The 17,397-nt window shown below is 33.0% G+C and overlaps 1 protein-coding gene across 1 annotated transcript in view; it reads right to left on the bottom strand.

Moving 5' to 3' along the window:
• Positions 1–17,397, bottom strand: part of LOC106472696 (disks large homolog 1-like) — a 177,994-nt gene that overhangs the window by 120,172 nt on the left and 40,425 nt on the right. Inside the window, exon 4 of the mRNA XM_022402226.1 lies at positions 13,236–13,391. Coding sequence (XP_022257934.1) covers positions 13,236–13,391 — 156 coding nt within the window. The remainder of the gene's footprint in view (positions 1–13,235; positions 13,392–17,397) is intronic.

Here is a 17,397-nt window from a genome sequence, read left to right as displayed (position 1 = left end):
AGGAAAAACTACTATTGTTATAAAAAACACATTCAATTGAACTAAACTATACATGCAGATTTTGACATCAAATTTTGGGGTAAAAAAGCACGTCTTATACAACGCAAAATACGGTAATTTGAAGTTCTTCTTAATATTTCAATATAATTTTACTCTTTTTTATCAATTTGTACCATCTTTTTTTAATAACGTTTTTTTCGTGTTGTGGCATAGTGATTAACAGTGGCACCAGTCCCTGGTTACATCCAGTTCTGCAAAATCGTTTCATAAAACAACAACATTGTCGTTCATGTTAGGATCAGTGCGCTGAATATCTGAAATCGAATAGGCTGCGAAAATACGATATAGACCCGTAAGTCGTGCTTTGAATACATAAAATGGTTATTTACTGCACTTATTCTTTCCAGGACTGATTCTGAAGAGATACTTTTCAAATAAAATATTTTTAGAGAAAATTTTCATAATCCGATAAATCATAACATTGTCGGACAAAAACAAAAAAAGCACAGTATTATATAGGTTGCATGTGCAATATATACCTATTTACAAGCGATATATCTTTACCCTACAGACAAAAAAAATGAAATGACAAAAAAATAGCTTCGTTATCAAATCTGGAACGTATCTAAAACGAACAGTAAAGCTCAGTCGTGTTTCCATATTGAAATACATAAAACAGGTCATGGCTCAATTAATATTATTAAAGTTGGTATGTATTAACAACGCTTACATTTCCGAGAAGATCACAACTAAAGTATAAATAAAGAGGCAAAGTGTTATACAAAAGTATATCGCTTAATGCATCCTTCAAATAAAAGAAACTTGCTGTCACGTTAGTTTGTTTATGTTTTTAGAGAGTAAAACTACACAACGAGCTATTTGCGCTCTGTCTACCACAAGGAATCCAACCCCGGATCTTAGCGATGCAAGTCTGTAAACTGTCTTTTGATCGATATCCTAAAAGATATTTTATGAACAAAACTATTTAACTGAAAACAACAGTTTCTAATTATATCACCCTCGGAATGTACACATTCTTTATATCAATACAATATCAGAGGTCATATGGATTTTCCGTAACGTTTATAAATATATCAGGAATTTCCGGAAAGCTAGAGGATTCATTTGGAGATTGAAATAAAGAAGGTGCTTTCACGAGACGATAATACAAGTAAGGTTTTAGAGGAAAAGTGAAGAAGTGCACGTTTGATGACAAGGGAAAATCTTAAAACTCTAATTGCCTTGTTGGACGGTTAGATTTTGTTTTTTTTTTTTTGGTTATTCTAGTCGGCCCAGGGGCCTCCTAGCTAATCACGTCAGGTCTGACTAAACGACGCGAATTTCGAACCCTGTTGTAAATATATATATATCGCATTACTGTTATCGGTCCAGGTTGTCAACTTATTGTAATAACGGATAATGTCTGTGATAATAGCACCCAAATGCTTTGTGGATATCAGACAAAATCCAAACGCCGATGTCAATTTAGTCAGTCGTCATGGAAAATAATGAAAAAATCAATCAAATAATGGTACGAAGCTGAGTTCTTACACCCACATCGTCTCAGCTTCTAGTGCCTTTCACTGTCTCTATATATATATACATACATACATACACACACATTCATATTAGTTTAGAAAACTTTTAAAGCTTTTGTTATTCTCTTTTTAATTTTTGTTTTAATATGATGCCAGATACTTGATGATATACTTACAAAAAAATCCAACGAATCGTAAGATACAAAAAGAAAAGTTCACAAAGGTTTGGTTTTTCAGCTTAAAACTAACAATCACATTTTTGACAATAATATTGTGACAAATATCAATAAAATAAAACAGTAATGAAAATTGTTTTTGTTTTTTAATCTCATTGTTTACTTCATGTATCATTCAATTTTTGAAGACAAATCTTACTAAGTTGTTATTCCAATGAATGAAAAATGTTATAAAATATTTCAGGTTTTCAACATATATAAATATTTAAACCATCTGTTGAAACAAGGAGAAATACGACTGTACAGCATTAGAATATAGTTTCTTTATTATGCTATGAATGTTGAATTCTACACGTGTATATGTAAAATCCAACTCTAATAACGCTTGGATATGCGGTTTTTTTCTTTCAGCCCTGTACCTTAACAGCACAGTGGTAAATCTAATGGTTTCGATGGCCGCGATGAGCACAGCATAGCTTTGTGCTTAACAAAAATCTTTTAAGCCTATTTGCATGCGAATTTTAGTAATTTTTAACACCCACTACGTTCTGATATTTCAACTAAAAATTAGGTTCACACTGGTTAGCAGATCCGAGATCAGAAGATTCCAAAGGATTTGACTGGTAGAGGTTTACTGCAACTAAATGGATCAGGAGACAGCTCGCAACAAACAGGAATATTTTACTTCTTTTATAAAAACAGGCTGAAAACGAAACAAATTGGCCTTGACAAAAACACTTGAAATTCGATAGAAATATGAAATGAACGACATTTATTATGGGACGAAACAAATGAACAGTTAGCTTTCTGTCTTATGCTTTTGGAACAAAGAAAGACGACAAAACAGGAGGAGAGTAACAATCAGATCAGTATTATATGTTCTGACTTCAAACCGAACTCCTTGAAATTTGTCAACCTTGCCCGAAATATTTTATCAATTTCAGACATCTACCAATCACAACCAAAATTTGTGACATTTCAATCATATCATATGACGAACGAATCTGTAATCTTAGAAGGCCAGTATGGAAACTAGCATCGATAACTTGTTTGAATACAGAAATAGCCTAAGATAGCATCCACCATGAAGGTGACAAATCCTAGGGTCACGTTTACAACATATCATGTTTCCGTGTTAGCATATAGGGAAAATACAATTATATATCTACATCCGCATAAAATCTAAGGGAAAGTGGAGCTTATTTATATTATAAATATTTTATATATTAACATATATTAACTCTTATAAGCATACTTATGTGCTGTGTTATGGTAAGGTGTATGAATCTAAACAGCAAACAGCTGTTTTAACGTGCTTTATAAATAATAACGAATTCCATTCTTCTTGACATTAGTTTCATTAAAGCTTATTGGTTATAATGCTTAAAATATTTCAATACTCTTTCTAATTATAATTACACATATAATGGTAATGACGTAAATATCCTACGCCAGAGCTCTTCAACTGGCGGCATGCAAGGGACAACCAAGTATTCCACCGACAGTCAGCAAAAAAAATAAAAATAAATATGGAATAAAAAACAGTAATATCGTAAATCAATCTGTAATTAAGATGTGCAAAATATCTGTAAAGTCATTATATCGACGTACATGACCAACAGAACAAGGACTTAACGGCACTAAGATGTATAGTAATTATATTTTGACAAATACTCTACGTGTGCGCTGTCATGGTGTCATTTAAAATGTTTGTAATGATACTCCATTCAATGTAACACTGTTTTGTTATTAAAGTACTATTCATATAGTGAAATTTGTTCAATATACTGGCAATATATAATATACTGCATAAAATGCACAGAGCAGAATACTCCTGTCTCATATACTCTTAACTTTTTTCCAATCTAGCCCCCTTAAATTAGTTGAAGAGCCCTATCCTACATTGACTAATACTCATTGGATATCATTGGAATTATGGCCGAAAATACCGTTAATTGCGAAGGTTCCCCTAATGATTATTTAAGGTGTTCCAATTAGTTACGTTCGAATATTTTATAGTGTACTGATTTATAATATTACATACTTCTTGTCATTTGTGTTAAATTATATCACATTTTATATTATTTTCTCTCTGACATAAATGTCCAATATAAAAGTATTTATGAATCACACATATTACCATATATATATAATAAGTGAACAACTGTTTAATAGAGTCCCCCAGTGGTACGTCGGTACGTCTGCGGACCAGCAACGGTAGAAACCGGGTTTTGATTACCGTGATGGGCAGAGCACAGATAGTCCATTGTGTAGCTTCACGCTTAACTACAAACAAACTCTTTAATAAAAAAATTACCTTTCTATATTTGTTACTTCACGAGTCTTTAATAAATAACCTAAGTCACATAACTGGTATTGTTTTACTCTTACAAATTATACTTCCAGTTTCTGAATTCATATCATTATCAAATTTATAAGATTACAAATTAACATTTTTAACTTTTTTCTTATGTTTAAGCATTAACAATATTAGAATTAACTGCCAACTTTTTAATTATTGAATTGACGCTTTCTTTATTCTTATCTGCCAGAGCACTCAGCATTAAGATGAAAAGGTAAATGAGGATTGACCTTGTGAATCTTTAGTCCAATTTAGTTTGTGCATGAAAAGGCTACATCTACAGATTTCTATTTCTTAAGATATATTTAAATCATTTAACCTGATCTCTTTGCCATTACAATCACTTACAATTGTTATAATTCTTTTAGCCAAGTTAAATGGAACATATTATTTCAATATTTTGAATTCAATATAGGCTACTTCTAAATATTTTTAGAAATAAACTAGACAAAAAAGTAAATATTAACAATAGTTATTTACAATCAAATAAATCTCTAACATTAAAGTATACCTATTACAGATGGAAATTATTGTGCAACTCATAGGTTCATATGTTAAATAAATTCATATAATGTACATTTGTAACTTTTTTTTCAAAAAATTAAAATTTTCATCAAGAAGAACCTATATTTTTTAACTAAACTTCGCATAAAAATTTATTAGGATGATACTTTAGTCTCTTTTGATGTGGTTTAACCTATATGGGTTATAAAACAGTGTTCAAAAGATATCATACCTACATAATCAATATTAAAATTAATGTTGCACTGTAATATGCATACTTGACTTTAATATTTCTGCAGTTGGAAGTTATATATTCCTGACTGTTGATATGTAGTTTGTTTATAATAATATTCTGGTTGGGGTAGGTATCAGTGTAGTGGAACTAAGAGCCTAGGACTTATGTACAAGGAAAACCAAGTTGTGTCAAAACATGTATTTATTATTACAGACTATTAAAGACATTGGCTACGAAGTCGGCCAAATTGACCGACCTCGTAACCATTTTGTACTTGTGCATTTTACAGTGTAACATTCAATTTTAATATTGAAAGTCATGTTGGGGTGGTTTATGTATAGCGTATCATCCCTATGTTTTTGGTTGTATTCTTTCTGGCACTGCTATCCCTACATGATTTTACATTTACAATATGTTCTTTATTACTCGTAAAACTACAAATTCGTGTGCCTATTTCCATTTTACTTGTAATTAACCTTGTCATATTAAAAGAAATGTTCCACTTAATGTGGCAAAAATAATTATAACAACTGTAAGTTATTATAATAAAAGAGAGACAACATTTATTATATTAAATATATTATAGCGCAATGTCACCTTTATAAGCACGAAACAAACTGGATGAAAATATTATTAAAGTTAAACCTTTATTGGTTTTTATTGCATCTTAATACTCGAATGTGGTGTCAGACAATTTTAATAATAATAAAGAAAGCTGTGTTAATTCAAGAACTAATCAATAGGTAAGTAATTTTAATACGATTAGTACTTATACGCCTCCAAAACAATTCAAAAGGATGACTTTGTAATACTTTCAAATTTTATTACGATACAAATTCACAAACTTGAATCCTAACTTATCAATAAAAGATGCCGGTTATGTACTTAAAATTATACAGAAAATTCTAGTAAAATAACAAGTAGATAAAGAAATTTGATTTTTATTATTACTGAGTTTGATAAAACGATTTTGAAGCCTCACCACATCATCACGTCTGGTAATGTTCTATCTTACGACCACGCACTTTAACAATAGCCCTGCAGCATAGTTTCTACTATAAAAGGTTCCGGCGTCAGCCTGTCATGTCCAAAACAAACTACTACTCCCTGTAGGTTTTCCATAATACATATAGTGTACAAGAACTATGGTTTCCCAGCACTCGTTTCAACAGTTCAATCGCACATAAATCCAGAGATGTGCTTCTGGCGTATAGAACAGCATGAATACCCATCATTCTCTTGCTACATGAGGTATGCGATGGTTGAACGGCTATGTCGTGGAAACAACTGGTGTCGCTTTTCCAGAAAAAGATTTTTCTTGATTGTGTTACCTGAGACACGTGGAAAGATTTCGCCACAAACATTTGTGGGCGTGGATTCTCATCCGTTACAAAATGCCGCACTTTACTTGGCATGGCTGTGGTACAGCTTGTTGTAGGTCTCTTTTGGGTTGGTCTTTGTTTACCCAAGTTGATCCGTATTCTTTTGTTTTCAAATGACATTAAGTACAAAGAATATACCCGTCTTAGAAATCCTCGATCTGAACACATCTTTATGAGCTGAGTATATGAATATTTCGCGTTAGAAAGAGCTTTTCAATAATATTCCCCCAAAACGATCACTTTTCGGTAGCGTCACACTTTCTACAAACCGTCAAATGATGTCAAAACGCAAGTCGGATACATACCTTTCCGCCGCGACCTTATGTCAGCTGTGGTTGTAACGTGAATTACTGCTTTGCATATTCAAATTTGTTTCAATATTACGTACTCAAATTTCTGTACAAACTCCTTAGTCGTGACTCGACAAACTTCGTTTAGGTGTTAATGTGTCCGGTTTGTGAGTACTGTTATACCTGATATCTCAGGTTAAGATTAAACCTTCACATAGCACATGTTAAAACCACACTATCTCGAGTATTTGCAGCATTTCTACAAATGATTACCTTAAAGAGCATTTTTACTTTGTTTTCCATTCTAGGAATGTAAAAGTAATTATAATAAAAAATACTAATTTATAAACAATATATTGTTTAAAAAAGTTTAAATACAACTGAATTTAGAAAACAGTAGAATTTAAACGTTGGATTTGCGAAGCTAATAAGTTTTATTACTCACTTATCTAATTAAATAATATAGTTTCTCCTTTACTTCTCCAAAAAACTGGTGTTTACTATTTTAAGGTTACTTATAAAGATATTTGTTTCTTTCCTTTAGATAAGGTCGTTTTTAGCTGAAAAGCAACTTTAATGTTATGAAAACTTTTCTATTGACTACTGAAATTAAAAGTTAATACTGAAATCGTTATTACTTTTAATTAGAAGTCTTACTAACAGACGTTGAATAACAACAAATAAATTACTTCCTCAACCTCTCAATCTGCAAAGCTAATTTACAATTCTCAGAAGTTGCAATTAACTGCTGATTAAACCCCACCTTTCAGATACGAGCCCAGGTAGATCAACAACCGTAAAAGCCTGTAGGAATGAATTACAGCTACTGCCCAGGTGGATCTTTTATCAAGTTCATAAATTACAAATTCACTGTAAATTTAAGCGCGTGATTTGTATCAAATTTTTTATATAAAACTAACTTCGTTAGGACATAACTTTTACCGTAAATGTGAAATGTTATTTGTTACTGGTTTCCAACATGAACTGGATACGTATTCTTTATATGTAACTTAAACGTGCCAGTAGAAATTCAATTAATCAGCTTTACATTCATATTAAAATTTATTACTGCCGTCTTTGTTTTTAACATACTCATAACTAATGTAACTACATTTTATTTACTATTTCTATAATTATTGCCATGTTGTCATCGTTGTCTAGCTGCCTTCCCTCTAATCTATCACTTCAAAATTAAGGGCAGCCACCACAAATAGACCTTGTTTATATATAGCTTTACATGAATATCCGAAACAAACCACATAAGATTCCAACAAACAAACAATGTATTGAATGTGATTTGTTTTGAATTTCGCTTAGCTACACGAGGGCTACCTGCGCTAACCGTCCCTAATTTAACAGTGAAAGACTAGATGGAAGGCAGCTAGTCATCACCACCCACCGCCAACTCTTGGGCTACTCTTTTACCAAAAAATAGTGGGATTGACCGTCACATTATAACGCCCCCACGGCTGAAAGGGCGAGCATGTTTGGTGTGACGGGGATTCAAACCCTCGGCCCGCAGATTGCGAGTCGAGCGCCCTAACCACCTGGCCATGCCAGGCCCGATGGGAAAGTAGTTCCAAAGACAGTACAGGTTATGGAACACCGTTCTTATTAAGTACAATTAACCTTCAGTATAAAAATTAGTTCAGCTAGAAGTTTCAAAGATAGATATTTTTTAATAATTCAGTGCCACAAGCACTACATAAAAAAAACAACTGTTAGGATGCAAATATAAATGCAACAAACGGCAATGAATATAAAAAATCGAAGACCTTTCTAGAGACAGAAATCAAATGAAACTGCAAAACAAAATATCATAGCTTGGGACCAACTACATCTGTATTAAGTTTGGTTTGTTTTAAATTTCGCGAAAAGCTACACGAGGGCTATCTGCGCTAACCGTCCCTAATTTAGCAGTGAAAGACTAGAAGGAAGGAAGCTAGTCACCACCACCTACCAACTCTTGGGTTACTCTTTCACCAACGAATAGTGGGATTGACCGTCACATTATAACGTCCCCGCGGTTGAAACGGTGAACATGTTTGGTGGGAATTGGATTCGAACTCGCGACCCTCAGGTTGCGAGTCAAGCACCCTAATATCTGGTCATGGCGGGCCCACTTGTATTAAGGGCCTTTAACGACGTTTAACTACCCACAAAATACAAAGACCAAATAATTTCCTTACGAAATAACAGAAATTACAAAAAGTTAGGTACACACACACACACACATATATATATCGAAAAGTTTATAAATATGGTGCAGGTGAAATATATAAGAATGAATTAAAGCAAAGTTGAAAAATTACAATATGTCAACCACACTATGTCTGCTATATCCAATGCTAACGAGGCTATTCGCTCAATAGAAGGATTCATCAGTTCAGCTGAGATATGATACACATAGTAGTAATCTAGGTGCTATTTGTGGCATCAACTTTCATGAACAACGAACGAGATTATTTAAGCCAGTTGTAATTATTATCAAATTTATTTTAAGTCATCTACTATTCAGATTTTTATGGTAAGGATTAATAATACAATATTATTTATTTATTTTAAATTTAACATCAATTATCTATTTATTGTTTTTGCTTGAATTAAATTTAGTATCATTCAGAAGAACTAGTTATTTCCAAATAAATCAATTAATTAATGTATGAAGAGTCCATCTTGGATAAAAGCGCCAACGTTAAATAAAAAGCTAAAGTATATATATGTACTTAGTTCATCTGAAATTATTCTTATATAATATTACTGATTGTTGTGTATAATACCCGAAAAATATGCTTATGCACATTCAGCCTAACGTATGTATATAATGTACAAAAAAAAAGAATCTGCTATCAATACTTCTTCTAGTTCTCAATTGCCATAAAAAGATTGAAAACCCCCATAAATAGAATACAAGGCAGCAGAGAGAGTTTCACATACATGAGTGAATTTCAGCTAAACTCTAGAAAAGTGAGCAACATCAGAATCAATGGTGTCAAATAGGACTGAGAGTCAGAAAATGAATGCAAATCAACAAAACTCTCCAAAACCTAAGTAATAGTTTAAGTGTAACTTATTAACACATTTATATCATAATTTGTTCCAAGCGGTGTCACTGACATATTAATATGTAATTATTAATCTAACCAAGTTTTACAAAACCTGAAGGTAAAGGATACTTTCTTAGAGGTGGTTTGTTTTGGCAGAAAATATATTAATATAAAAATTGCTACTTGTTAAAACCATTGAATATATACTTGTTACCAATTAATTACAGATTGTTCTTCACCTGTATAAACTGTGTATAAGGAACAACAAATCTTGGTATATTTGATTTAATAGCGGGTTATTCAAGTCCCGTAAATACATAATCAGAACAAAGCGTTAACAGAAATAATGTCTGCGTCTGTAAATGTGTTTTGTAAAGTTCTTATTTTCTACAGTAAACATTATCATGAAAGTTAAAGCTTAGAAAGTTTCACAGGTGTAAGGATGACTGGTCACTGGAAGCTTAATAATGTACGTCGGCACCACTTCTGAGTCAGAAAAAAAAAAATTGAAGCTGTACTAACATTCCACCTTTTTCAGGCTAGTAATGGAACTATAGAATTACACGTGCACAAGCTTTTCGTCTCAAATTACAACATGTAATTCGCCTTTTCGTGTTGCTGGAAACACCTCATAAACCTTAATAGCTTGTGCAATAATACTGTTGACATACCAAAACTGATTTCATTCTGAAGCCGGAATAACTGGCTTGGTTGTCAGCCTATCATTGAGGGGCTTCCATTTGTAGAAACGATCCATACGAGAAATTTCTAAATTTACAATGACCTGTTATAAACAACTGTACACATTCCTATAAAGTTATCAATTTTCTGCTACCTCTCTCATTGTTAGAAGTGAAAACTTATCACGTGTAATAAATGTGCAAAGAACATATATATTGTAAGTTACAAAATACGTCGGATATATAGCTAAGAATAAGCATTCACCATCTAACAGGCCATAGTATTATTGTTATTGGTTTTAATCAATATTTTTGGAAGAAAAACTATGTATTCATCTTTATTTAACACAATATTTAAGAGTACAAAATATAAAAATTGTGGAACTATGCGGTTTAAAAGCTTTCCCTACAGTTTTATACATACCAATATGTAAATAGTCCACCTAACACGTTAGACGAATTACTCCAACTACTCGTCTCATTAAAACTGACATTTTGATAAGATTCTGGGCAACATGCATTAGCAAGATTAACTTTCCCGTAAACCAGGAAACCGCGTGGCTAAAATTACAGAAGAAAAGAGTTGTGGAGAAACATCTTACATTAGAAACACAATTTAATCAATCTCGGCAACGACGAGCTATACTTCTGCTTATCTTCTATGAAAACGAAATGTGAATGGGAACATCTGAAGAACAAAACACTTTGTCTTAACTCTGATCTTGTGTGTGTACACCTGCACGACTTCCAGCTGTATGACTCAATGTATTACATGCTTTGAGGACACACGTAAACCGATAATACACCATGACACTTTAAATAGGTCTTAAAAGCTGCATCAGTTATTTAATCAAATACCTTCAGATACTAGCGAGAATTCTAGAAACGTCTGTATGGTTTATGTATACCAACAGCCAATTTTTCATTTTGTGCCTGATGTGATTTAACAAATAAAAACGATAATAATCAGGAGTTCGTTTTCCTGTCATCTTATTGGACGGAAGTATGAAAAACATTCGGACTAGGCCGCTATTCTCTGACATTTTCAATTTCAATGATATTTCCTCTCTACATTTCGCTGAAATACAAAATAAATGGAAGTTCACCATGGAAGAAACGTTTACTTACGAAGAATCGGTTACTAGGAATACCCATCATTCAGGGTACAGATGGTCACACCTTACTGCTAACACCTACTACATGCTTTCATGATAACTGGCCATAAAATCATTGCTATTGACAAGAGATTGAATCTATGGACACTAACGTGGACCTACAAATAAGCCTATCTTAATTTAGTGTTATTTTCATAGCATATATACGTAACCACATGAATGGGTAGCAGTGTGATATGCTGCATAACAACGAACTGCCAAATAAGAGTTAGTTTATATTTATTGCAGTATTTTATGATACTGATGTACTAACATTATAATCATATAATATATGACAGTAATGTACGCATAGATACTAAAAGTAGGATACCACGATCCCACAAATGGCCTCAGACAATGACAAGCAGAAGGGCTTTCGAATATATACTTTTATGCGTTAGAAGTTTTGTTTTTTACATAGGCTTAATGGAAGTTCAAAAACCGATACGTTTTTTTATTTTTATTAACGAATACTGGTTATATTCACCAACATAAATCATGTACGTATGTTTGTCTAAGATAGGTCTATCTAAACTGTACACACTGCTTTTCTAACTTTGAAAACAAAAACATTAAATGTTATATTCATTAATCACCCTCATGTAAAGGCAGCAGGTCACACTATTTTAAGGAAGATTAGAGAAAATATATTCTGAGAATTACTTTAACTTTTTTGAAAAATGCTGGTCTGCTCGTTACCTAGTAACGAACATAGTTCAATGTCTAACTTCAAGTAAACGCGTACGGCAAGTAAATACATGCAACAGCAAAGTCTATCTACCAACAGAAAGCTAGCAAACAGATGAAAGAAAACCTTTACCGCTAAAAATGTTCCTTTTAGTTCTCGACAAAAGGTATTAGCTTTTTATTGTAAACGCAAATTAAACATTTTATAGGCAGCATACAGTTTTCTCCTAAAGTACAGTGTTTCTAAAAAAAAACATTTTATAGTTACATCAGTAAAGATTAAAATAAAACACAACTAAACGCTGCGAGATAAGGCCCGTTTTTAAACGCGATACTCCGATAAATTAAAAATATAAAATCATCTCAACAGTTTACAACCTGACGATACAATAACGGTAAAATTAAAGTTTTAAAAACTTGACCAAAAACAAAGTATAGAAAGTGTCGCTATGCAAACAGCTACCCTGTCCTGTATAATCAACAGTTATACTTATTAACGTTTTTGTTATATTTGAACTTATTTTCAGTGTAAAAATACCGTAAATGAGTTTCAAGGTTTTAAGCATGTGAAACTGCACGTTATACAATTCCTTCTTGCATATATATCATAACTTACAATAATCAACACGAGGCCCTTTCTTCTGTTCAACTTTATTATAGTTCTGCATTTAGAAAACCTAGTAAAAATGCTTGAAGGAAATTGCTAAGAATGACATTACATTTACTGAGACTTTCTTAACATAACATACGTGAAAACAAAGTTATGAGTATGTATATAAATCTTACACAACATGACTGATCACAGTAATCATCTCTAGAAACAACGCATTTTCAATAATTGTTTCTTTTGAATTTCGCGCAAAGTTACACAAGGGCTATTTGCGCTAGCCGTCCCTAATTTAACAGTGTAAGACTAAAGGGAAAGCAGTTAGTCATCACCACCCACTGCTAACTCTTGGGCTACTCCTTTACCAACGAATAGTGGGATTGACCGTTACATTATAACGCCCACACGGCTGAAAGAGCGAGCATGTTTGGTATGACGGGGATTCGAACGCGCGATTGCGAGTCGAGCGCCCTAACCACCTGGCCATGCCCATTTTCAACAAACAATATTGCTTATAACACTCCAGTATCAAATACGCTGTAAAGGTTTTTCCTAATAAAACATTACACTTACTTTTCTGGGTGAGTCTGACACGTTACTACAGTAGTAATCAGAGACTGGCAGCGCCCTCTCCATTAAAGCTCTGGGAAGTCCGTCAAACTCAGAAAAATCTTTATGATCACCAGAAGCTGACGAAATAGGGAAGTCTTCCCTTCTGTATGTACATTTCTGATTGGGAAAGAAAACCATTATCCTATTATATTTATTAAATTTGTCATTTATATAATATATTCATAAAAGACCACAATTTCAACTCAACATTGTTTTAGCTGTATGTAAACAATCTTTATGGTGGAATACTTTTACATATATATAGTAATACACAAAATATACATATACATGTATACTCGTATTTCATATGATAAATGCAAAGGTGAAAAATACTAGTTTATATTCACGGAAAAATCTTCTAACTAAAATGTTACAATTCAGTATAAATATTTATGGTAATCATAAAAGCCGAGTGTCAGTCGGTTAATGAGACGGTCACGCTCGATTTCTCCGAATTTCGCGAGTTACACGAATCCAATTCCATTTTTTTCCTATAATACTTCCTATTTTGATTGCCCGTTCCAATTTTAGTTGAATTAAATCGTAAACATAGGCGTAAATAGTTCCTAAATTTCGTCACTTTTCTGCTATATAAAAGCCTGTCAAGGAGGGAGTTTTCATACCAAAGATTTATTTAGGACCGAGTGAAGTTAATTTGCCGTTTGTTATGAAGAGATGGTTTAGAACGATGATCGAATATTTACAAGAAATGTGGTTTTAAGAGAACTATTGCAGTTACGCAATTGATGTGATTAAAAAATAACTGTGATCAATGAATGCTGGGAAGAAACACTCTTCAGGTAAAGTAGATATTGCTCATGATAGGCTTTGGTTTCCGGAAACCAGAAGGTCCTTTATTTTTCTTATGTCTGTTTACGGGCGGCAAAGTTGTAAATACATACTGGAGGCTTCAAAGATAGTAGGCTTTGGTTTCCCGAAACCAGAAGGCCCTTTATTTTTCTTATGTCTGTTTACGGGCGGCAAAGTTGTAAATATACACTGGAGTATTTAAATTTGGTAGATTTTGGTTTCTCGTTATTTTTGACAGGCTTTTATATTCAAGACTATTCTGTATTCCATTCAATGCACAAGAAAATCATCGCTAAATTTCAACGACGCAAAAATATGACAACGGTATAATACTAACAGATATATGAAATAAAAACTTATCATTATTCTTAATATTTATATATGAAAATAAATATCATAAACACATAAGCATATATACACATACAGAATATCAATATTACGCAAGATTAAAGCTAAGTGTATCATAATGTATACTTGTATGTTTATTTTAATACAAAGAAAGTAACGTAAAAGCTTCTCCTTACCATATATAGCTATACCACATCGAAAGATCACTAATAGCATTCAATAAAACTGATTACAATAATGCACGTACAAGACAAACTGGCCAGGTGGTTAGGGCACTCGAATCGCAATCTGAGGGTCGCGGGTTCGAATCCCCGTCACACCAAACATGCTCGCCCTTCCAGCTGTGGGGGCGTTATAATGTGACGGTCAATCCCACTATTCGTTGGTAAAAAGAGTAGCCCAAGAGTTGGCGGTGGGTGGTGATGACTAGCTACCTTCCCTCTAGTCTTACACTGCTAAATTAGGGACGGCTAGCGCAGATAGCCCTCGTGTAGCTTTGCGCGAAACTCAAAAACAAACAAACAAGACAATGCTTCTGTTGGCATGAACAGGCTATATGTCTTATAACATTATTGGATATACTAAACAAACTGCTTACATCCAAACCAACAATTATTAATCAATAACTAATTTTATATACAAGTCACCGTTATAAGAGGCCTAACTGTATTTCTTTGGTTTGCCAGTCCAAGCTGTGCTGACGAGACTTGAATAGGCGAAATAGCAGTTCACAGCAGAGGGTAGGCCAATCAAAGAAATAATTAGGCCTCTACGTCACAGATTCCCTCTTTCTTTCTTTTTCGATTTTACCTTTGGTGAGAAAGAAAAGAAATCTGTAACAAACACATGTAATCAATAACATATGTACTGAACAAACTGCATCCGTTAATATTAAAACATACAATGACGCCGATACGGAGAGTAAATCGCAGTTTATAAAACAATTTACTTAAAATTATGCTCTTGTAGTTATACTCTTGCGGATGCGGGCCGTAATACCATGGACATATGTAGCGCCTATGCATTTGGTTTAAAAATTCCCGCAAAGTCGCCACATTAAAATATGACTGAAGGAACCACTCTTTCAAATTAGAATTATTATTGGTAAAATTATTAAATAATATGGGTGAAAAGCACTTTTCCAAAACGAGAACCTTCAGTGTTCCCCTTGGAAGTGGAACAAACTCGCACAGTAGCAAGTTTAAAAGAGAGCAACTGCCCAAAAAGTCACTGTTATAAAGTGGAGCACATCTTGTGGAATCGTTCAGAAAAAAAAAAAAAAGCAATGGCTTGAAGTTAGCAGAGGTTCAAAAATCAAACGTTCAAGAGATTCTAGTAAAACCAACTGCTGTTTTCATGAGAAATATAGCCGAAGAAACTGTAATCGCAGTATACTCATCATCCCAAATAAGTGCCTAATCCCCTATATGCAGTTCCAATTTGCATTATATTTCCTTGTTGCAAATTACGTTATTTTTTTATATCTCCGCAGAGAAACATGCTGTTTTTATATTGTTTCTTCTTCTTTCTTTCTTCTCCTCCTTCCAAAACACTTTTCAATAGACCGCCAATTCTTCGTTTCTCGGCGAATTGACTTGAAACTTCATAGATTTATATCTTGGTCCAATAGACACAAACTCCTTTTTCATTTAGGCCTTTTTTAAGGATTTTATGGGGTCAAAAGTAAAACTGAAAAAAAAATATATTTTGGGCTCCTGTGCGGTCATACTTAGAGCAATCAAGATGAAAATTGACACAAATAACTTTTCATACGCCCAGCACACTGACATACAAGAAAAGTTGGAATTCTCCATTTTGAGACTTTTAGGGAGGGTGGAAGCGGAGTTCACAAAAAAACATAATTTTTGGGGTTTTGGTCAATTACTCAGCCGTACTTTTACCAACTTACATGGGATTTAGTACAAAGATACTTTTCTTCAGGTATCGCACACTAACTCACAAAACTGATGGACTTGTCCATTTTTATATTGGGGAGGGGGTCAAGATGACATATAAAGCATAATTTTAGAGGATTTTTTACAATTACTCCGCCGTATTTCGGCCAGTTTATGTGCGATTACGTTTTTCTAAAGGTCCCAAACAGAGATATAGACAATTTTGGATTTTTTGTTTCTTTGCTCAATTTTTCAGCGAGTAAAGTACAATTTGGGGTTTTAGTGAATTATTCATGTTTATGTTAATCAACTGGCATGGGATTTGGTATAAATGTACCTTGTTGGAGTCTCAAGCATTAATATAGACAGTTTTCGATTTTTCTGGTGTCAAAATTGGTCATGTTGGGATTGCATGGCGTATTGTACTTATAGTTCACCAAATTAATCTTGAAAATCCAGATCTAACGTTTTACTTTATACAAAATTAATTATTAAACAACACCACTAAAGAATTGTACGAAAGCACTTCTCCAAAACTATTAATATTTTTAAAAGAAAAAGAGGCATACAATCTTTATTCACCTGAAATTTTGGTTGCCTAGGTCTAAGTTACAAACTTTTTTTTTTATTTCAAGTCATACATTTCTGTAATTAACCGGATATCTCAAGCCTCTTATCGAGTACAAGGTTTGCGTCACCGGAAATTTAATTGTGGCCATAATGGAGTTTAAAAACAACAACTTTCGAGCGTAATATTGTATGACATGATTTGACTACAAAGAAAATCGCGCTCCGCAAACTTTTGATCCACATTAGCCAGAATAAAGACTTGATAATTTTACGTATTAAAATTTCGAATGGTCTGAAACCGAGCTAAATGATAATTTATATTTAGTAGTTAAATAAATGCCGATATATCTTCAGTTTATAATATTTGTCAACAAGATTGATACACACGGTTTCTTTTTTAATACAAATATGTTTTAATATACAAACAACAATACAATTTACAATAACAGTTATTACAAACAATTATATATATACAAAAGTTTTACAAAATTACAAACAAT

Source organism: Limulus polyphemus, unplaced genomic scaffold (assembly GCF_000517525.1).
Source record: "Limulus polyphemus unplaced genomic scaffold, Limulus_polyphemus-2.1.2 Scaffold123, whole genome shotgun sequence".
Classification (NCBI taxonomy): domain Eukaryota; kingdom Metazoa; phylum Arthropoda; class Merostomata; order Xiphosura; family Limulidae; genus Limulus; species Limulus polyphemus.
This window is presented reverse-complemented; position numbering and strand designations above follow the sequence as displayed.